General features: G+C 39.4%; 1 protein-coding gene across 9 annotated transcripts in view; it reads left to right on the top strand.

Moving 5' to 3' along the window:
• The window catches only part of LRRC36 (leucine rich repeat containing 36), a 55,870-nt gene that overhangs the window by 23,182 nt on the left and 8,785 nt on the right, over positions 1 to 23,903 (top strand). For 3 of the 9 annotated variants that reach the window (XM_072815123.1, XM_072815120.1, XM_072815159.1), the window contains 9 exons: positions 5,434 to 5,561; positions 7,006 to 7,051; positions 10,542 to 10,982; positions 12,936 to 13,225; positions 15,666 to 15,831; positions 16,808 to 16,953; positions 17,768 to 17,891; positions 21,003 to 21,117; positions 22,534 to 22,700. In XM_072815123.1, coding sequence (XP_072671224.1) covers positions 5,434 to 5,561; positions 7,006 to 7,051; positions 10,542 to 10,982; positions 12,936 to 13,225; positions 15,666 to 15,831; positions 16,808 to 16,953; positions 17,768 to 17,891; positions 21,003 to 21,117; positions 22,534 to 22,700 — 1,623 coding nt within the window. Of the gene's footprint in view, positions 1 to 5,433; positions 5,562 to 7,005; positions 7,052 to 10,541; positions 10,983 to 12,935; positions 13,226 to 15,665; positions 15,832 to 16,807; positions 16,954 to 17,767; positions 17,892 to 21,002; positions 21,118 to 22,533; positions 22,870 to 23,903 lie in introns of those variants that run through there. The other 6 variants (XM_072815121.1, XM_072815164.1, XM_072815124.1 and 3 more) reach the window with 5 other exon arrangements.

The raw sequence follows: 23,903 nt of genomic DNA on the forward strand, positions 1-23,903 counted from the left end.
GAAAATTATGTTTGTGCTAGACCCCTGGGGAGTGTTGCCTATAAGCACTGTTGGTAATCCAATATGACTAAAGTGGTTATGCCATGTTCAAATGGTTGTGCTACAGGCTAGGAGAAAGCTTTTTGGAGAACAATTCCCACTAGCTCAGTTGTTCCAAACAGTGCTTTCCAACCAGTCATTTACAATGATACCTATTAGCATGGCTACTATTAAAACAACAGAAAATAACACATGTTGGCAAGGATGTGGAAAAATTGGAACTACTGGTCCCACTGTTTGGTGAGAATATAAAATGGTACAGATACTATGGACAACAGTATGGCAGTTTCTGAAAAAATTAAAAATAAAATTACCCTGTAAAGCAGTAATTCCACTTGGGCCTATCCTCAAGGAAGTGAAAGCAGGGTCTTAAAGAGGTGTTTGTATACCTATGTTCATAGCAGCATTATTCACAGTAGCTAAAACATGGAAGCAATCCAAGTGTCCATAAACAGATGAATGGATAAGGAATGTGCGATATATACAAACAATGGAATATTATTCACACTATTTAAAAAGAAGGGATCCCTGGGTGGCGCAGCGGTTTGGCGCCTGCCTTTGGCCCAGGGCGCGATCCTGGAGACCCGGGATCGAATCCCACATCGGGCTCCCGGTGCATGGAGCCTGCTTCTCCCTCTGCCTGTGTCTCTGCCTCTCTCTCTCTCTGTGACTATCATGAATAAATAAATAAAATCTTTAAAAAAAAAAAATAAAATAAAAAAAAATAAAAAGAAGAGGGCAGCCGCGGTGGCTCAGCGGTTTAGCGCCACCTTCAGCCCAGGGTGTGATCCTGGAGACCAGGGATCGAGTCCCATGTCAGGCTTCCTGCATGGAGCCTGCTTCTCCCTCTGCCTGCTTCTCCCTCTGCCTGTGTCTCTGCCTATCTGTTTCTCGAATAAATAAATAAAATCTATTAAAAAAAAAAAAAAAAGAAGGGATCCCTGGGTGGCGCAGCGGTTCGGCACCTGCCTTTGGCCCAGGGCGCGATCCTGGGGACCTGGGATTGAATCCCACATCAGGCTCCTGGTGCATGGAGCCTGCTTCTCCCTCTGCCTCTCTCTCTCTCTCTCTCTCTCTCTCTGTGACTATCATAAATAAATTTTTAAAAACTTTAAAAAAAAAAGAAGAGAATTCTGACATATGCTACAACATTAGTGAAACTTAAGGATATTATGCTAAGCAAAATTAGCCAGTCACAAAAAGATAAACACTGATTCCACGTATACGAGATACTTAAAGCAGTCAAAACCATAGAGACAGAAAATAGAATTGTGGTTGCCAGCGGCTGCAGGGAGGAGGAAGTAAGGCATTAGCATTTAATGGATATAGTGTCAGTTTTATAAGATGAAAAGAGTTCCAGAGATGATGGTGATGATGGTTGCACAACATTATGAATGCATTTAATACTGCTGAACTGTACACTTAAAATGGTTAAGTTAATAAATTTTGTGTCATGTGTATTTTGTCACAATAAAAATAATTGAGGAAAAAAACCCCAAATCTATGGCGTTAGTAAATATATCAGTGGTTGCCAGGGGCTAGAGGGGAGAAGGGATGACTAGGTAAGGGTCCCCCTTCATTCTTTTGCGTGAGGGGTGGGACATGTGTAGCTGCTACTGATACTGCCAAGAGCTGAAATTGACTGAAGTTAACTTCAATTTAGCTTCCAGGTCTCCTACCCTCCCCCCCCCCCCCCCCCCCGCCCGGGAAATGCGAGCCATTCAATAGACTCCAGAATTCCAAAATAGTTACATTAGACAGATTCTGCGGATATAATTGTTTGCCTAGGTGGAAGACAGATACAGGGTGCTTCTTACTCTGCCATCTTCCCCTGTCTCCATAGTTTTACTTTTTCCAGGATGGTGTATAGCTGGAATTATTAAGTATGTAGCCTTTTACATTGTCTTCTTTACTTAGTAATGTCCCTTTAAGATTCCTTTATGTCTTTTCATGACTTGATAGCTCCTTTCTTTCTAGTGCTGAATAATATTCTGTTGTCTGGGTGTACCACAGTTTATTTATCCATTCACCTACTGAAGGATATCTTGGTTGCTTCTAAGTTTTGGCAATTTTGAAAAAAGCTGCTATAAACATCCATGTGCAGTGTGTGTAGACATACGTTTTCAACTCCTTCAGGCAAATACCAAGTGTTTAATTTTGTAAGAAACTGCCAAACTGTCACCCAATACAATCTGCTTTTTAAAATATCTTTTTATATACTGAGCCTCTTAAGTTGAAATCGCTCAAACTGGATTCATATTCTCAGAATTTGTGAGAATAATGAGTTTGAGAAACACTGATGTAGATGGGCACATGTTATAGAAGCTCGGACTGTGCTAAAAGCATATGTGAAAAGGTTTTGTGGCAGATGTGGAAACAAAGTCCTTAACTGTTAAAGACAGGGGAGCCCTGGGATAGCCTGGGAGGTTAGTGAGATTGGTTTGAATATCTGTGTGAAAGGGTCAATGAGTATAGCAGGTCATAGACAGTTGAGTAATCAGGTGGTTTGGATAGAAGGTTTATGTTGAGTAGAATGTCAGATTACCGGAGAACAAAAGATGATTTACATGCATATAGCACATATAAACTCTGAGTTGAAGGGGGTCATAACTCTTTTTAGCCAATTCGTTTTACCTTTTAATAGAATTACACCTAAAATACATAGATCTAATTGATATCTTATTTTAAAACAGCAAAGGGGTGCAGGCATCTGGCTGGCTCATTGGGTAGAACATGTGACTCTTGGTCTCAGGATTGTAAGTTCAAGCCACACATTGGGTATAGAGATTACTTAAAATATTTTTAAAAATAAAATAACAAAGAAAAATTCATCACAATCACCCTTGTACAGGAGTGAAAGCATTATCTACAATAGCCCAAAAGTCTATCAGCTGATGAATGGATAAACAAAATATGGTATATCTATATAAGGCACATTACTCAGCCATAAGAAAAGAATGAAGTACTGATACATCTACAATATATATCTTGAAAACATCATGCTAAGTAATAGGAGCTAGACACAAAAAGCCAAATATCATATTATTCCATTTATATGAAATGTTCGGAATAGGAAAATCCATACAGAAAGTATATTGAGGGATCCCTGGGTGGCGCAGTGGTTTAGCGCCTGCCTTTGGCCCAGGGCGTGATCCTGGAGACCCGGGATCAAATCCCATGTCGGGCTCCCGGTGCATGGAGCCTGCTTCTCCCTCTGCCTGTGTCTCTGCCTCTCTGTGTGTGTGTGTGTGACTATCATAAATAAATAAAAATTCAAAAAAAAAGAAAGAAAGTATATTGATGGTTGCCAGGTGCTGGTAGGGAAGAGAGAATTGAAAGTGACAGCTAATTGAGTTTCTTTTCAGATAAAATAGATGGTGGTGATGGTTGACAACTTTGTGAATGTACTGAAAACCACTGAATTGTACACAGTAAAAGGGTTAATTGTATGGTATATGAATAAAGTTAAAGATTCCTCCCCCCCTCTCCAAAAAATGATTCTGTAGCCCTTGGTAATTGATTGAAGTTTGAGATGAGTAAGAGTCAAAGAACTTGTTTCTGTCTTGAGGGATTGGTTGAATAGTAATGCCAGTGCTGAGATGTAGTTTTGAGTGGAAGGTGGGGAGCCTCAGTAGAAGTAGGCCTGGATGTGAAGATAATGAGTTTGGTTTAGAAAATACTGATGTTTTTCTTGTCTAGGACAGGGGCACTCCTTGGAGGCAGTTCAAGAAACTTAGGTGTGGACATCAAAAGAGAGATCAGACTTAAGATTTAGATTTTGGGGGATCCCTGGGTCGTGCAGCGGTTTAGCACCTGCCTTTGGCCCAGGGCGCGATCCTGGAGACGCAGGATCGAATCCCACGTCGGGCTCCCGGTGCATGGAGCCTGCTTCTCCCTCTGCCTGTGTCTCTGCCTCTCTCTCTCTCTCTGTGTGTGACTATCATAAGTAAATAAAAATTAAAAAAAAAAGATTTAGATTTTGGGTCATCCAGATTTAGGTGATAAAGAGAAGGTATGATAGCATTCAGCAAAGAATATGGACATTGGGGAATTTGAAAGAACCTGTGAATCTCCAAAAGAATATAAGTACAGTAGAAGGAAAACCAAGATGGAGCACGGTCTTGGACATCTGGGAAGTCTAAGTATTGTTCTGTAGGATTCAGGTAAGAGAAGGCCTGTACCCAAAATTGCAGCTTACTTACCATTCTCATATTCTACTAAGAATCAGGGTAAGACCAGTAATTTCTGCTTTACTTTGCTTTGTTTTGTTCTCTTCTGTGTTACTAGTGCAATAGGGGCCAGAGAACATAAACTTTGAAAGCTTAAAAGTAGTTGTGTCAAATACAATGGTAGAAGAGCATTTTATATTGAAGTAATAGGAAATTCCAGTCCCAGAAGGCAACTCAGAAATAGGAAGCATTTTAGAACCCCAAATGGAATGAGGAGCTGGATTTTCAAAAAGCTGGCTTTATTCACTGCATATTCTCAGTTTCCCTGGCTTACAGGAGCTTTCTGTTGCCAGAGCCTACAGATGAGAACTAGCAGAAGAGCACATTGTTTGACTAAGGCCCAGGTTTTTGAAACTATCTTAATTCTTACATAATCCTGTTAGGGGAAAAAACTTTCCTAAACAGGAAACTCTTATTTTCATCCAAGTTCCCCCGAAGACTCCAGATCCTAGAACTCTATGATTAACAAGTTGATCAAGAATTGATCAAGAATGTACTGGGTGCCTGAGCAGCTCAGTCAGTTGAGCAACTGACTCTTGGTTTCAGCTCAGGTCATGACCTCAAGTTCCTGAGATGGAGTCCCATGTTGGGCTCTAAGCTCAGTGCAGAGTCTGCTTGAGATTCTCCCTCCCTTTATCTCTCCCCCTGGTCACACATGCTCTCTCTCTTTCTTTCTCAAATAAATAAATCTTAAAAAAAATAATGTACAAAAACTTCTGTACAAGTGTTCCAATCTAATAAAAATCCTAACTGGCTCTTTTTGATAATAGTTTCTAGAATGGCCAGGACTAGGATATGGTTTTGTTTATCTGTTTGTTTTAAAGATTTTATTTTTAAGTAATCTCTACCCAGTGTGAGGCTTGAAATTACAACCCCAAGATCAAGAGTTGCACGCTCCACTGACTAAGCCAGCCAGGCACTTCCAATTACCTTGTTTTAACCTTACCTCAACCCTAAGAGATAGGCGGTTTAGGTCTTATCATCACTGTTTTATAATGGAAAAAATCAGAGAGATTAAGTAGTTTGCCTGAGTTCACATGGTTTCCAACTGGTAGCACCAGAACTAGCTCTCAATCTTGTGACTTCCCTTCCAGTATCTTTCCATAGACATGTTGCTGTGGAAGTCTGGTCAGTGCTTCATTGTGTGCCTTTTCTTTTAACACAGACTCAAACAAAGGACTTTTTATTCCCTTCCCTAACCGGGAAATAAAGGATTCCCTAACAAGTACTTCTGCAACCCAGGACAATGCTATACCAGATCAGAAATTAGACACTTTCCCACTGGGAACACAGGTAATGTATTCACTTTCCTGTTGACCTGTTGACTAGTCAATGATTACTACTAACAATTCATTGGACTTTCAATTATTTATGAGATCTAGGAGGACTTTTTTGATGAACGCATTTTAGACCCTTTAAAAGGAAAGAAGAACAGACAGGATGCAGAGGATCTTCTCCATTAATTGCAATCTCCCTTTTCCCTCTCCCCTACTATCCCATTATTGAAAGTAGCATATTTATACATACAACTTTAGCACATTTTATGCCACATGTTTTGGCTCTCAAACAGGAATACAACAGTTAGAGGTTTTGGCTGGTTTTAAAATTTCTTCTCTCTACCAAATGTCTCCATCCCTTGTTACATGACTTCTTACATTTTTTACCTCTGACTTGACTTTTTCTTTAAAATATCTATCTATCGGGATCCCTGGGTGGCGCAGCGGTTTAGCGCCTGCCTTTGGCCCAGGGCGCGATCCTGGAGACCCGGGATCGAATCCCACGTCGGGCTCCCGGTGCATGGAGCCTGCTTCTCCCTCTGCCTATGTCTCTGCCTCTCTCTCTCTCTCTCTCTCTCTCTCTCTCTGTGTGTGTGTGTGTGTGTGTCTCTCATGAATAAATAAATAAAATCTTTAAAAAAAATAAAATATCTATCTATCTATCTATCTATCTATCTATCTATCTATCTAAGAGAGAAAGAGAGAGAATGAATGGGAGAAGAGAGTGAGGGGAAGCAGACTCCCTGCGGAGCATGGAGCTCCATGCAGGACCCGATATGACCTAAGCCAAAACCAAGAGCCAGATGCTCAACCAACTGATCCACCCAAGCGCCCCTACCTCTTACTTTTAATTACTGAATCTTAACATCTCAAGGGTGACTTTCCTAAAGCTGCCTCTCCATTGGAACATAAAAGGAGAAAAGTTAAGGGGTAAAGATGGCATAAAAGTTGTGGGGAGGTAGGGATTGTGTAAAATAAGGCAAAAATTAAGACTAAATTTTTGGTGAAAAAAATTGGTGGGAGGGGGATACAACCATTATATAAGACTCATTTGTATGAGTGAATATGATGTAGGAAACAGAATTGACTGCTTTAACTTCTCCTTTTGTATGCATTTTCTTTGATAAATTATGAGCAATGAAATTGCTTAAAATAGCCAAAAGAAGGGAAAAAAGAAGCGAGAGCTTTGATTAATCCACATTTGGATAATCAACATTGTACTAGTAAAAAAGTATGGGTTTTTTCAGTTTGAGTTTGTAATACCTTCAACTTATAAAAAGACAGATTAGCATTTAGTTGGTTCCTTTGTTTTTGAAGATTCTCTTTAGGTAACTTAGAAACTAGCTCAATTACCATTTTAAACTATCTTAGTATTTGTTTTAAAGGAAATGTCTAGTAAGGTCACGTCTGGATGTCTAGTAACTCTCTTTTCCTAAACATTCAAACTTTTTTTGTTGCAGGAAGTGGCAAGAAGGGAGATCCCAAGTGACAATCACCAGGAAGATGGTAAATATTTTGTTCAGGGAGTATTTTTCTCCACATTAATTATAGAAACCTAGATGCGATGAGATTTGGGTGAAGATGTCTCAGCCCTGGGGCTCTACATAGTCAACGAACTCTTTCTGCTTTAGTTGGGGGCTGCCCTGGATGCTTGGTGATCTGTGAGGCCTTTCTGGTTGAAGAGTGGATATTCTGACTTCATTTGTTCTTGACTTTTTGTACCGGCTGGCTACTCCTTGTTTCTTTTTCTTACCTTTCTTGCCGTCTTTTGAATTTATTATGTTTTTATTCATCCATTTTTTTCTCTCTACTGGTTTATTTATAAGTTATACACCATTTCAATATTTTTATTATTATTCCCCAAACTACAATATGTGCTCTTAACTTATATAATTAAAAACTAATCAATATTTTAACTCTCCTCTTAGAAAAATTTAAGACCTTAAAGTACTTTACTCCTTTTAGTCTCTCCCAATTTATATATTATTATTATTATTATTATTATTATTATTGATTTTAATTCTCTATATTTTTAAACCTACATAAAATTGTTTTTGTACAGTGTTCATCTATTTATCTTTATTGGGCAGCCCAGGTGGTTCAGTGGTTTGGCGCCACCTTCGGCCCAGGGCGTGATCCTGGAGACGGGATCGAGTCCCACATCGGGCTCCCTGCATGAGCCTGCTTCTCCCTCTGCCTGTATCTCTGCCTCTCTCTCTCTTTCTCTCTCTCTCTCTCTGTGTTTCTCATGAATAAATAAATAAAATCTTAAAAAAAATTATCCTTATTAAACAAAGTATTTGCCACTTTGTTCATTTCTTTTTTTCATCCTAGATTTCCCTTCCAAGATCATTTTTATCTAGCTTACAGTGTGTCTTTTAGAATTTCATTTAGTGTGGGTTTGCTCTGTTGAATTCTTTCAGTTTTTGTTTGTGTGAAAATGTCTCTATTCCACCGTTACTCTTTATTTTTAAGATTGATCGATTGATTGATTTATGATAGTCATAGAGAGAGAGAGAGAGGCAGAGACACAGGAGGAGGGAGAAGGAGGCCCCATGCCGGAGCCCGACGTGGGACTCGATCCCGGGACTCCAGGACTGCGCCCTGGGCCAAAGGCAGGCGCTAAACGGCTGAGCCACCCAGTGATCCCCCCACCATTATTCTTAAAGAGTATTTTGGCCAGGTATAAATTTCTAGGTTGGCAGTTATTTCCTTTAGAACACTGAAGGTATTCCACTGTATTCTTTTGCTTTTGCTTTTGAGAAGTCAGCTGGATGTCTGTTACTCCTGCAAAGATAATCTTTATTTTTTATTCTGACTGCTTTTAAGATTTTCCAATTGTCTTTGGTTTTCTTCAGTTTCAATATGATATGTGGATTTCTTTTTATTTATCCTGCTTGGCATTTATTACACTGAAATCTGTAAATTGTGTCTCATTAATTCTGGGAAGTACTTCAAATATTATTTGTGTCCCATTCTTCCTCTCTGTCCTTCTGGGACTCTTGATTAAATAAAAATATGGTAGAGATTTTTACTTTGTCTTCTTTCTCTTTGTCTCTTATTCTTTTAAATTTTTCATATTTCTTTTTTGGGGGTCTGTTCTGCATTCTGGATAATTCCTTCTGACCCATGTTTCAGGTCACTAACATTTTCTTCAGCTGTGTCTAATCTGTTGTTAAGCTTGTCTGTTGAGTTCTTAATTTCACTAGTCTTATTTCTCAGTTCTATAAGTTTTATTTTTTTTAAGTCTTCTGGGTCAATTTTAATAAACAAAAAGTTTCCAGCTTGTTTTATATTTCTTTAAACATAGTAAATGGGGCAACCCTGGTGGCACAGCGGTTAAGCACCACCTGCAGCCCGGGGTGTGATCCTGGAGACCTGGGATTGAGTCCTGCATCAGGCTCCCTGCATGGAGCCTGCTTCTCCCTCTGCCTGTGTCTCTGCCTCTCTCTTTGTGTCTCTATGAATAAATAAATAAAATATTTTATAAATAAATAAATAAAGTAAATGTAGATGTTGCATAGGCTGTATCTGTTAATTCCAATATCTGAAATTTATTGTCTATTTTTTTCTACTCATACTTATTTATGTTGTCTCATTTCCTTTTTTGTTCCTTTGCTTTAGCTACTTGCTATGTATTTGAAAAACTACTTATAGGAATTATTTAAAGTCTTACATAAAATAATTTTTTCCAGATCATATTTTCATTTGTTTCTACCTGGTACCTGGGACACTATCATTCTGGGATCACTTTAAACTCAAAGTTTAGGATTCCCCAGATCCACTCAGATGATGCAAACCTGGATTACCAGTCCATACAATGGCTGGCTTATTTCCAGTTTACCTTTACTCTGAAGGTTGCATTCTGCTCGGGGATTCCATCTTAAAGTGTATGTGGAGGGGTGGGGGTAGGGATGGTTTTTTATAGTCCTCACTTTGCATAGTTGCTAAACTTGAACTTCTGTCCCTATTACCCCAAAATTCCTAAGAGTAAAAATGACTTTCACTGCTAGACTTACCTATGTGAGTCCTTGCTGTTTCCTAGATTTTGGCCTAGAAATTCCTCACTAGCTAACAAGCTCTTTGATGCTTTTAAGAACTTGTATCATCCCACTTTTTTAATGTCTTCAATAGGAGACACAGTCTGAATTACCTAATTTCAGCATCTGTTATTAAATTCTTTTTGTTACGTAAAAAAGTTGTTCTGCATCATTTTCTCCATTGTATAGGCTGGCCCTGGGTAAAATGTTGATATTCTATAGGTCCTATAGAGATAAAAAGTGCCTGATTCTACTTTTTTTAAGGTAAAGTGACTAAGTCAGGTATAGTATTTTTTGCTAAGGAATACCTTTAAGCATGTGAAACTCTGAAAATTCCAAAGAGCACCAAGACTAAAATTTCTACTTACTCCACTCTGACACTCTTTAGAGATGACAGATAGCTGTTGGAAAGAAATGCTTTATAGCTCATTAGGGATTTTCATAGATTTTGGATTCCCTGCCATTTAATTGGCTTAGGATATCCGTTTCCAGTGTTTGAACTTAGAGCCTCTGAGTAGAGTTTGGGAGTAGGGGTGGGCCTAGCTTTATTGTGAGGAGTCTATGAAATTATAGACCTGCCAACTATTGTCTATGGACTGAAGACATAACATCACAACTACTGTCATATGGAGTACACCAAAATTTCTATATGAAAACAAAATCTAGAAAACTCTGCTACTACAGTTTTAGGAGGAAATTCCTAGGGGATTATGTTGACATGAAATTTATCTCCAGAATGTTAGAGATTCTTTGTTTACACAGTGTGCAATATGTTTTACTGTTCCATGTAAAAGTCCTTTTATCATTTTATGCTACTGTTTATCAAAATTATAAACCATCTCTTCCTGAGAACTTTTTCTGGTAGACAGTGGTATGCCCAGTGAACTGAGGTACCCTAACTGAGCCAAAAATTCTCATTGTATTTTGTGTTTTCTTTTTCCCTCGGTGGTGGTTAGAATTCAGACGCTACTCTCCTCGTCAGTCCACAGTCCGATCCCCAGAGAAGATGACTAGAGAAGGGTACCGACTGTCTTTTTTGGACAATAAGTCTTCAGGTTCTTCTCCAGAAAAGGACTTGATACTAAAACCCGATACTTATCAGCTTACCCATGATGTCTCATTGGGTAAACGTCTGGATGTGGGTGATTCTAGCCAGATCCATCCCTATCAGTTACCTTCAGATGTTTGTCTAGAAAATTATGATAGTCATTATTCTCAAAATCTATGCCTGCACGGAAGTCTTGGTAAAAGGCCTCAGAGAAGCAAGAATTACAGAGAATATAGCATAAAGCCTTCAAATGACACGAAGGCCACCACATCCCATTCCTGTGGAGACTTACTGACTTCTCTGTCAAATCCTGACTCCGGCACTGGAAGGCTTTTGAAGCTTAGTTCAGGTAATAGCTTCCTGTCAGTTTATAGGCCTTTTTCTAGTCATGAAGATAGAGGTATAACTGGAAATTTTGGAATTAACATTTCTTAAATTGCATTAGTGATTCTTAAATTTTATTTTGGGGCATCAGTAGCCAATGAAACCTCCACAAATCTTCAGGACATGAGTTTAACATGATAGATATATTGAAGACAATTTGTGGAAATGTGAGCTTCATAACTATATGCTGTTGTAGCTAGCTAGCAAGCCAGGACATATTTCTAGTAGCATCTAGTCTTCTCTGATCACAGTCACTTCTATTCTGAGTTATTTTTTCCAAAAAAGCTAGTTTCTGTGTAAATGATAGAGACTATGCTTCAGTTATTTATTAATTTATTCAACAGAATTTATAGGATACCTACTATCTGCCAGATGCTGCTCTGCAGATAAAGTAACAAACAAAAATAAAGTTCCATTAATCTTTTACACAATAAAAAATTCCTAATTTTCATCCATTCTAAAGGGGTAAGACAGGGGATCTCTGGGTGGTTCAGCGGTTTAGCGCCTGCCTTGGGCCCAGGGCGTGATCCTGGGGTCCCGGGATCGAGTCCCATATCGGGCTCCCTGCATGAGGCCTGCTTCTCCCTCTGCCTATGTCTCTGCCTCTCTCAATCTCTCTCTCTCTCTCTCCCTCTCTCTCTCTCTCTCTGTGTCTCTCATGAATAAATAAATAAAATCTTTTAAAAAATAAAGGGGTAAGACATGATAAACAAGTTAGCATATAAATATATGTCAAGTTATGATAAGTACTGTGAAGAAAAATAATGTAAGGGTATAGAGAATAATGAGGAAGTGATGTTTTAGAATGATCAGGGAAAGCTTCTCTGATGATATATAGTATTTGGCAGTGCATTAGCAAGTAGCTTTAAGAGATGCATGGTTAATAAAAGACACATTGAGGTAAGTTCAAGAAAGAATTGAGAAGAAGCAATAGAGTTATAGAATATATACAATCTTTCAAGGAGGTTTGCAGTGAAGGGAAGTAGAGAAAGAGAACTGTAGATGGAGAGGTGATGGGATCAAGGAAATTGTGATGGAAATGATCCAGTAGAGGGATCTAGCACCAATGATGTAGGAGAGAAAAGGGACAATCACAAGAAAAAAAAAATCCTTGGGTAGTCAAGAGGTTAGAATCCAGTCCACCAGTGGAGAAGTTGGCCTTAGAAGCACAGATAGTTCATCTTTTATTAAAAAAGGAAGGCAGAGAATTTATAAATACAAATACAGGTGAGTTGGTAGATTTGGTGGCAGGATCATGTAGATGTTTTCTTTGATTGCATCTGTTTTTCTTAGAAAAATAGAGTGGTCAGCACCTGAGAATGAGAAGGAGCAGGTGTTGGAAGTTTGAAGAGAAGAGAGATGTCAAATGGTCATCTCAGAGAACAAAACAGTAAATTGACTAGTGTATTAGTTATAACTGGGCAATACAAGGCCCAATTAAGATAGTGGCCTGAGTTTAAAGTAAAGACAGGGATCCCTGGGTGGCGCAGCGGTTTGGCGCCTGCCTTTGGCCCAGGGCGCGACCCTGGAGACCCGGGATCGAATCCCACGTCGGGCTCCCGGTGCATGGAGCCTGCTTCTCCCTCTCCCTCTGCCTGTGTCTCTGCCTCTCTCTCTATGTGTGACTTTCATAAATAAATAAATAAATAAAATTAAAAAAAAAATAAAAATAAAGTAAAGACAGAAAAGATGCATGTTCTCCAGCCACTTCCTACTGCTCTCATGCAGGCTTGGAGTCCGTAGACAGTTGGATTTAGTCAGTTATGGTTTTGTCAGGTAGAGTGGGGGAAGGGAAAGGATCCAGAGAATTGAGGGTGTATAGTAAGAAGAGGTTGTTATGACTAGGTGGGGTAAGGTTGGTAGTGAGGCATGAGAGAGTTGAAAGGCAGGGTCATCTCCCAGCCTGTTTCCTTCACAGATCTGTATGCCACAACCCATTTCAACAGTGACCCTGCTCTGCTGGTCAATGCAGAGCAACAATTATCTACCAGTGTCAGTGATTTGACACCAGCACATGGTTCTTTCCCAAACAACCCTGCCCTGGGAGACTCTCTACGGACACTGCTGTTGCCTACTGGGACCTCAGAACATAGAGAGAGTTTGACCAAGAGATCATTAAGTCCATCGAGGAGAGGATTCAAACGGAAGGACAATATACTTGCTGCCCTGAATCCAAAGATTGGTTTCAGAGATGCTACAGGGAGCGAGGCAAGTACTGGTTTGTTTGTGCTTGTGCAAAAAACACATCAGATCCAAGATCACAATGGGGTTTTGTTAGGGATGGCAGTGATTCTGACCAAGGGTACTACAAATTCAAAGGGATTTTTAGAGGCCAGTGGTTAATATGGCCAGGCCAAAGCCTGTGACTCTTCTGCCCTTGGGAAAGACTTTCCCTTTCTGCTGCATTTTCTCATTTCTGTCACATTGAGAACATTCCCTAATCTACTTCCAGAGCATAAATATTGTGGGGACTTATGTTGATAATAAGAAGTGGCAGACAAAGTTTACCACAGCAGGAAATGCAGAAGTTGCCAGGGGCTGTGGATTGGCTGAAGAGTGAACTCTGTAGCGTTGATGTTTATAATCTTAAAATTATTCAGTTTTTTTTTTAATTCAGTCAGTCATGAATGAACATATATATATAAATGAATAAAAAATAATTGTGAATTTTAATGGACAGGTCTACCTATACATCTTTCTATATAAGATTCTTTCTAAATAAAAAGTAACTTTAGTATTGGGTCCAACAAGGCAGCCCGGGTGGCTTAGTGGTTTAGCGCCGCCTTCACCCCAGGGCGTGATCCTGTAGACCCCGGATCGAGTCCCACGTCGGGCTCCCTGTGTGGAGCCTGTTTCTCCCTCTGCCTGTGTCTCTGCTTCTCTCTCTCTCTGTGTCTCTCATGAATAAATAACGTCTTATAAAAAAAAAAAAAAAAAAAAGAAACTTTGAAAAAAAAAAGTACTGGGTCCAACAATAACATTTAACCTATAACATTTAAAATGTTATGGGGGGGGGGGGAGCAAGCCCGGTTGGCTCAGGGGTTTAGTGCTGCCTTTGGCCCAGGGTGTGATTCTAGAGACCCAGGATCGAGTCCCCATTGGGCTCCCTGCATGGAGCCTGCTTCTCCCTCTGCCTGCATCTCTGCCTCTCTGTCTCTCTCTCTCTCTCTCTGTGTGTGTGTGTGTGTGTGTCTCATGAATAAATAAATAAAATCTTTAAAAAATAAAATAAAAATAAAATGTTATAGGGGGAGCAGCCTGGGTGGCGGTTTAGGGCCACCTTCAGTCCAGGGCGTTATCCTGAGAACCAGGGATCGAGTCCCACATCAGGCTCCCTGCATGGAGCCTGCTTCTCTCTCTGCTTGTGTCTCTGCCATTCTCTCTCCCTCCCTTCCTCCCTCTCTCCCCCACCCCTCCCTCCCCCCATCTGTCTCTCATGAATAAATAAATAAGATAAATTTTTAAAAATAAAATAAAATAAAATATTATAGGGGCACTTGGGTGGCTCAGTCAGTTAAACGTCTACCTTTAGGTCAGGTCATGATCCTGGGGTCCTGGGATTGAGTTCTGTGTCTGGCTCCTGCTCAGTGAGGAGTCTGCTTCTCCCTCTCCCTCTGACCCTGCCCTCTGCCCATGATCTCTGTCTCTCAAATAAGTAAATAAAATCTTTAAAAAGTTCTATAACACTTATATTTAATATTGTAATTGAATACATATTTATAAGTGTATATATTATACATAATATATAAATATATAAATAAATGTATACAAATATATATTAACATATTAAATATAAGCTTATGAGTTAAAATTTTTGAAATACTCACCAGGGGGGCCTGAGTGGCAAAGTCAGTTAAGCATCTGCTTCTTGATTTTGTCTTAGGTCATGGGATCAAGCCCTACATTGAGTTCCATGCTCAGTGCAGTCTACTTGAGATTCTCTCTTTTTCTCCCTCTGCCCCTCCCCTCATGCTCTCTCTCTCTCTCTAACATAAATAAATCTTTTAAAATAAAATGAAATAAGATAAAATACTCCCCATTTTTGGGAGGCTGGCTGGCTCAGTTGGTAGAGCCCTGTTGATCTTAGGGTCATGAATGAGTTTTGAGTATCATGTTCATTGTAAAGATGACTTAAATAAACTTTAAAAATTAAAAAAAATACTCCCCATTTTATGATCTATAATATTTTTTTAAGATTTTATTTATTCATTCATGAGAGACACAGAGAGGAAGAGAGGCAGAGACACAGGCCGAGGGAGAAGCAGGCTCCATGCAGGGAGCGTGACGTAGGACTCCATCCCAGGTCTCCAGGATCAGGCCCTGGGCTGAAGGCGGCGCTAAACCGCTGAGGCACTCAGGTTGCCCAGTAATATGTTTTTAAAATGTTCTGCAAGTTTAATCTTTTTATACTATATAACTTAATTTAATATTTTTTAATCTCTACAAAAAATTAGTATACTATTATATTTGAAATTATCTTTGAATATACTACTACATTTGCTTAGAAATAATATTCAAATCCAAACTGAATGATGAAGCCGCCTTTTTTTTTTTTAATGTTAACACTTTAAATGTCCAGAGTCTTACCATATTGTGTTAGAATGACAAATGGTTGGTGTTTGGTTTGTTTTTGTTTTTTTTTCTTGAGCCTCTCTCTAGTGACCTGGGCAGTTTGCATGGTTTGCCAGGAAATCACAGTCCCCCGATTTCTGCCAGAACCTCCCATGTGGCCACTGTCCTCAGACAGCTCTTGGAGCTTGTGGATAAGCACTGGAATGGCTCTGGCTCTCTCCTCCTTAACAAGAAGTTTCTCGGTAAGTGAATGCATTCTCCGCTCCTGGAGAAGGGCTCAGACCTTGCTTCCAGTCTGTGTTCCTATAAAAGCCACTCAGCCCCTTTAACTTGTAGGGAAAAAATTGTTCCCATGATCACTTAACAAAATCTTTCAGTGGCACAGTAACTGACAAATCTGCATTTTTCTCATAATCTTCTTCCCTGTTTTATCAACATCCTTCCCTCCCATACCAATTGTTTTGTCTCTTTAATGACTTTTTTTGGTAGTCTTTAAGTAATACGTAGAGTGATGAGGTATGTAAAATAGAGCATGGTGGTGGTAATGATTACAGAAGGATTTTATGACCCTTGGGACAGTGCCAATAATAAATACAATAAAAATTGGGTTTGATCATCAGAATTCTAAGATGCCTGTTGAAATGTTATAATTTGAAAAACTTGAATGAATGAATAAATTATTTGGACTCTTCTTAGGGCTTCTTTTTTAGGAATTTGGAGGAAAGAATGTTCTGTAAATGTTGCCCCCACAGTATTATTTGTTTAATGGAAAAAAAGTTCAAGGAGATATTGGTGGTGGTAAATGTTTAGGAAAAACTAGAAACTTTAACATTGCTTGGGCTTAATTTTGTTTAATTTGAATTTCTAAATGGATACATAGGAGAAAAAGTCTTAGCATAGTTACTTTCCTTCCCACATTGACTCTTGTCTCTCATTTTTTAGGAAATTATCCTCAGGAGCCACTCATCAGTGACTAGAGAATAGCACAGGGCTATTGAGGGTCTACTCATGAAGGTCTACTGTCATTTCTCCATAGAGGGGATGGGATAGAATTTCTTATCCATTATGAAATACCTCTTACAGCCACTTAGTAAATTTTTGTAAAAAAGGGGGTATTAGATAACTGTATTTGTCCTACAGAGCTGGTAGTTTTTGGCTAGGAATTCTGTGCTTTAGCTTTTAAGATTGGCTCGTGTGCCCTACCTGAATTTTTGGCAGGTCCTGCCCGAGATTTGCTTCTGACTTTGGTAGTCCCTGCTCCTTCCCAGCAGTGGTGTCACTCACATCCTGAAGACATGTCAAAGACCTTCCGGAGAAGAGAGATGGAATTGAAGGAGGCTGGGCATGTGGTCCCCAATGACATGGTATGCCTCTCTCATCTCCCTTTCCTAAACTTTCTTTATTAGAAAAGGATAGAGCAGCAAAACTAGAACAGCTTTGTGCCATAACGATCATCATCACCATGAACCTAGATGTTTGGGAACCAAAATACAAAGAAGTCAGTCAGGGCAAAGTAGGAACACAAAACTTGCCAGCATAAGGAAAACTTGGAGGTTCTGCAAGGATGACACCCTAATATTTCCCGTATTCCAAAAATTCTAAAGAAAGACTTAGAGAAAGAAAAAAAATGACCTTAGAATGAAAATACTTAGGTTCATATTTTGGAAGGTTATGGTTTAATTCTAATGAGAGGAGGTCAATGTCTCTGGGATTGGCTTTCCTCCCTTCTGATGGAACAGAGAGCCCTGAACCAGAGGCCATTCCTAGAGCATTAGGGTGCTGAGTTTAGAAAAGGAAGAAGGGACTCCTATCCTTAGGCTTTTTCCCTCTTTTCTTAACCTAAAAGGATTTTCACACACCAACTTGAGCTTCTAGAAACTTCGGATAGGTGACTCAGAATTGCGTACTACCTGTCAAAAGAAGTACTCGTTCTTCAAGAGTAGTGGATAACTCACAGGAAAGACTGCATCTTCATGTGATGTTTGTTTGCTGCACTTGTGCTATGTTTACCAATGAATTAAAATTCTAATGAGAAAGTTAGATGCTGACCTCCACTCGTTTTATCACTAAACAGAGGAAAGTGTCTTTCACAGACACTAAAAGCACTCCACTCAAATTCTTTTTTTTTTTTTCAAATTCTTAATATACCTGTATTTTGTTTTCTCATTTCATCTAAAGGAAAGCTTGAAGCAAAAACTGGTCAGAGTGCTAGAAGAAAACCTCATTTTGTCAGAAAAAATCCAACAGTTGGAGGAAGGTGCTGCCACCTTGGTGGTGAGTGGGCACCAGTCACACACTTACGGTGAGTTCAGGAAAGCAACATGTGGGATGTCCCAAAACAACTGTTTATAGATGACCCATTTAATAAGCTTCATTATCTAGAGGTCACATGGCTTCCTATATGGAAATAATCATCTTGCCTCAGAGAGTTGTAATATAAATGTCTTGAGTTACTGTTTGAAGCTCTTTGTCAGTGTAAAGCAGGTACAGATGTTATTATTGTCATTATTTTTGAGACTGACACTTTCTGATTATTGCAGAAGATCTTGTTCTGTGGGCACCAGCTAGCTCAGTCAGTAAAGGTGTGCCTCTTGAGCTTGGGGTTGTGAGTTTGAGCCCCACGTTTGGTGTAAAGATTCCTTAAAATTTTTAAAAGAACATATTGTTTATAGATAGTTGGGAAAATATAAGGAAAATATAATCCCATTATCCTGTAATACTGCCATTATTATTTTTGGTATATTTTCTTTCACCATATCCCTATACATATATTTTTAACTTAAAATTTGAGAGGGACGCCTGGCTGGCTCAGTCTGTGGAGCATGCTACCCTTGATCTCAGGATTGTGACTCCCAGCCCCATGTTAGGTTTAGAGATTACTTAAAAATAAAATCTTTTAGCAGTGCCTGGATGGCTTAGTCGGTTAAGCGTCTGATTCTTTTTTTTTTTTTTGGCTCAGGTCATAGTCTTTGGGTTATGGGATCCAGCTTTGCATCAGGCTCTGCCCTCCGTGTAGAGTCTGCTTGTCCCTCTCCCTCTGCTTCTCTCCCCGCTTTTCTCTCTCTCTCTCAAATAAATAAAATCTTTTAAAAAATAAAATTTATGACTTGATGTTTTAAAAATAAATAACATATAACAAAATGCATACATTTTAAATTAGATGAGTTTTGACAAATATATACACTCTTTTAATTCCATCTCAGTTAAAATACTGAACATTTCTCAGATCCTTGTGCAGTGAGTTTCCCCTACTTTCTACCCTAGGCAATCAGCAATCAGATTTTAATACCCTAATATTATTAATTTAATGGTAAAGGCATTTCCTATAATATCATATGAATAATTTTTTAAAATTTACAAATATTCAGAAAATTTGAAATGAAATGCTTGAGTGAAGACCCTGAGTAGAAATGCTTCTCTGAAATTGTCTCTTCCCTTTGAATGAAGCTGAGAGTCTTAATATTCATTATCATGAATAATGCACCTGTTTATGCACGTAAATTTTAGATTATTTTCCTAGGAGACATTCCTAGATGTAGAATTTAGTGGCTCAAAAGATGTGGACATTTTTGAGGTTTTTATTGCATATTGTCAAAATACTCCCAAGCAAGGTTTTTTCTTTTTTTTTTCTTTCTTTTTTTTTTTTTTTTAATTCATGGAGACACAGAGAGAGTCAGAGGCAGAGACACAGGCAGACGGAGAAGCAGGCTCCATGCAGGGAGCCCGATGTGGGACTCAATTCCGGGTCCCCAGGATCACACCCTGGGCTGCAGGCGGCGCTGAACCGCTGCGCCACCAGGGCTGCCCAGGTTTTTAAAATTTATACTCCCATCAGCAGTGAGTATATTTGAGTTTTGTTTTTTTTTGTTTTTTTTTTTTTAAGATTCTTATTTATTTATTCATGAGAGACACAGAGAGAGGCAGAGACACACACAGAGGGAGAAGCAGGCTCCCCACAGGGAGCCCAATGTGGGACTCAATCCGGGAACTCTGGGATCATGACCTGAGCTAAAGGCAGACGCCCAACCGCTGAGCCACCCAGACGTCCCAGCAGTGAGTAAATTTGAATGCCCTTTTCACTCCATCCTTGTCTACACTAGTTTTTGGTATTTTTACTTTTTTTTTTCTATTGTGATGTGAAAAATAGTATCCCGTTGCTATTTTGATTTGTACTACTTTATTATTAACATAGTTTAGGCCAGTATTTTAGACAAAATCTATCCTGAGCTTTAAACATTTAGCTCAGCATCGCTAAGCATCATGAGCATTTGGATTTATATGAGGAATTTGATTTAGAAGTCAGCACTGAATTTCCAGAATTGGAACTCCTCACTATCTGATTCTCACAAGCCTGAATAATCAAGGCATCTCCACTTACCTACTCTGAAAATAGATGTTTGTTCACTACATGTCAACTTTCAATCAACCATTAGGTACAGTACTGTATTTTGGCTTAGTGCTGATACAGCTGATGCAGCTCTGTTTTCCATATTCTATAACCTTGCTACTCAAAGAGTGATCCATAGATCAGAAATGATAGCATCACCTGGGAGCTTGTTAGACATGTAGAATATTGGGCTTCCCCTCAAACCTACTGAATCAATCTGTTTTTAACAAAATCTCCAGGTGATTTATAAGCATATTAAAGTTTAAGAAGTACTGTTCTAGAAGACTGACTGACTTAGGACCAGAGTTCGTGTGCTTTTACCTACTTCATTATTGCAGTCATTGGTAATATATTTGGGGAGCTAGACACTATGAGCGTCTTGACTACAAATTCAGTTTCTGCAAGCACTCACTGAGTTATTACTATGTGCCTGACACAGTTCTAGATGTTTTCACTGATTCTATAAAGAGTGAAGGACAGCCATTCACAAAGTAAAATGGAGAATACAGAGAGACCTAATATAAGTTGATTATGCTGGGATCCCTGGGTGGCGCAGCGGTTTGGCGCCTGCCTTTGGCCCAGGGCGCGATCCTGGAGACCCGGGATCGAGTCCCACGTCGGGCTCCCGGTGCATGGAGCCTGCTTCTCCCTCTGCCTGTGTCTCTGCCTCTCTGTCTCTCTCTGTGTGACTATCATGAATAAATAAATAAAATCTTAAAAAAAAATAAGTTGATTATGCTAAATGAAGATTATATCCTCATAACCGTGGTGGGGCAGGGTTATTAGCTCTAGTGAAACTCAGAAAAATAAACTAATGTGTAATATTAAATGGTTGAATTTTCATTCAGATCTCTCTGTTGCTAAGCCCCATATTTGCTGTCTCTAAGGGAAGGACTGGTGAATACAGTGTGGAGGTGGGGGCAGTGGGGTGCCCAATTCTTTAAGATGGCCACCTGACTACTTAAACGGTGCTCAGAGATAGTGACTTGGAATCCTGTTCACACCTGGCTACTGTACCCTTTGTAGACGATCTTCTGCGCAAAAACCAGCAATTGAACATGCAAGTGGCTTGCCTGAATCAGGAACTTGCCCAGCTGAAAAAGCTGGAGGAGACAGTGGCCCTTCTCCATGAAAGTCAGAGGTAGGAGAGAGTCCATCTAGCTGGATTCTGGAAGCAGATATTTACTTTCTTTTATATGCTTTGTCTTATTTGATAATATCTATATATTTTTCACGTTCATTTTGTGTATAAACCTCATGTATCTGGGTGTATCCATGTGTAAACCTTCTGTGTTCCAGGACACATGAGGGACTAAATGTCTTTGCTGGTGTTGGTGGGTTGCAACACCTCAATAAGTAGTTTCTCACTGGATCCAACAGGACCCTTGTTTGAGTCAGCCCCTAAAATCATCTCTCTGGCTCTTCTGGAAAATGCCTGCCTCCTAATGATCTCAGAAGACACATTAAGCACTTAGGGGGAATGACAGAAAGTCCAATGTATTTGTTCTTTTCAGAGGAGTTTAACAGCATCAGCCTCTTCAAAGAACATAATTCATCCCTCAGGATGCCAGCTAGACAAATTAGAAGGGGCCCCAAGACTATTGTATTGGTACATTTACAGAAGCTCTTGACATTTTGATTTGTAAAACACCTTCACTGTGGCTTTCAGTGAAGTTTAAAGAACTCCATTCCCAAACCTTGATCCCTAAACTTTACTTCCTGAATAGCTAGTGAATTAGGATAGCTCCATATTCAGAGAATTAGACTCAGATCCATTGTAGACTTTTCGTTATAATTATTTCAAACACAAAAGCAGAGGAAGTAGTATAAAGTCATCCTCCTCAAAATGGGTTATCAGAATCACCTGAAAAACTTACTGAAATGCAGATTGCTGGGCCCCCACTCCCCAGAGTTTCGACTCAGGCCTGATGGGGACAGAGAATTTACCCTTCTAATAAGTTTCCAGGTGATGCTGTTGTTGCTGATTTGGAGACCACATTTTAAGAACATTAGGGTATATCTCTTTAAGTGATATACAAATTGCTGTATTTTAAAGTAACTTGAAATAATTCTTTGTGTTGTCAAACCATGTGTTTTGTTTTGTTTTGGCTAGCCTCTGATAGCTTTTAATATTATATGGTAATACAGAGTCCAAGAATACAGTCCTGACTAGCACCATTGGTTAATTGCAGAGGCAGGATAAATTAGATGAAGTAGAGGTTAAGATTTGGGGATAGAAATTGGAGGCTTGGTCAGATGCCAATCTTCCAGTACTTCTTACCTCATCATGAAAGTGCTTTTGGAAAGAATAGAACAATCATATAAAATGTGAACTATGTTACTGCTACAGTCAGTCTGGAACATCATCAAACAGAAATGTAATGAAGAAAGAAACTGTCAGCCTGCTTTTAAAATAACCCACTCATAAATCGGTCAGTTCTTTCTATTTAAAGATGTTACTTCATTTAACATTTGTCTTTAGTAAACATTTCAGGTCTGAATAGCATCTACTTTGCTTTTATGATTTCGTGACTGTCTTTTTTTGCCTGTGCCTCAGATCCCTGGTGGTAACTAATGAGTATTTGCTGCAGCAGCTGAATAAAGAGCAAAAAGGTTATTCTGGGAAAGCACTCTTGCCTCCTGAGAAGAGTCATCATTCGGGGAGATCATCACCCTTTGGGAAAAGCACACTGACTTCCTCCTCACCAGTAGCACATGACACGGGTCAGTATCTAATACAGAGTGTCTCAGACTCTGTTCCAGAGCCTAGTTTATGGAGCTAGCACTGAGCACCTTCTCTGCAGCTTCCCTCTTGGCCCCAGGGGCTCTCGGTGTCATTGCCACTAGTATGGTGGTATTCACCTATAAGATTAAGAAAAAAATCTTAATCTGATTACATTGTATTGGTCCTTTTTATTTCTCTTTTTATCTCCTCCTGTCTAGTCATTCTTTCTTCCTGCTCACAGAAATAATGCATATAATTCTAGGCATATCACATAAACATTTGGCTGAAAATGTTGAAGAGAAAAAAATCAGACATTTTTCTGATTTTTGAAACTTGAAACTATGCAGTAGAAGGTTTAAAAAGAACATCAGTGGCCAGTTGTGTTTTGTGTTAGAAAAATTTTAGAGACCTTATACTGATTGGCTCATCAAACATGTTTTGAGTTTCCTTCCACCATAGTAAAAAGGTGACACTGTCTGGTGTCAGCTTAGGAGCAGCCAACAATTGAGTTGAAGAGAAAAGCAAAACTCATGTGATAGAGCTCAAAGATTGATATTGGTACCTAACAAGTTTAAATACAAGCCCAAAGATGCCCTGGAGAAAAAGACAGGGAGAAAGAGAGGCAAAGAAAGGAGTTTCCACTCTGGGGAATTGGAGAAGGCACCAATGAGGACTTTTTAGTGGAAGTTTCCAGAATTAAAATGGTAACAGAGGGGGTGTGTGAAGTCTCCCAGGCCAAGAATGCAGAGTAGAAGAGTCTGGAGCCCCTAGAGGGTCATGGGGTCATAATGGTAGAAGAATATACAACCAGAGGACCTATCCTAGCCTGCGAGGTGTGGTGTCAGGAAAAGTCTGCTAAAGAAATTATCTCTCTTTTTTTTTTATTTTAATTTTTATTTATGTTAAGGACTCTCTGTACCCAATGTGGGGCTCAAGCTCTTGACCCCAAGATCAAGAGTCACATGCCTTTCCAACTGAGAAAGCCAGGCACCCCTAAAGAAAGGACTTTTCAACTGAGACCTGAAGAATGAATAGGTCACCAGGCAAAGCATAGGGCCAAGGGCAGAGGCAATGAGAAGGAACATGGTCCATTCAGGGAACAGAGGAGCGAGGAGATGATAGGAGCTAGGTCACACCATTCCTTGAAGATTTTAGATTGAGAGGGCAAAGGAGTGATATTTGTGTTTGAGAAGCTTTCTCTG

Source organism: Canis lupus, chromosome 3 (assembly GCF_048164855.1).
Source record: "Canis lupus baileyi chromosome 3, mCanLup2.hap1, whole genome shotgun sequence".
NCBI lineage: Eukaryota > Metazoa > Chordata > Mammalia > Carnivora > Canidae > Canis > Canis lupus.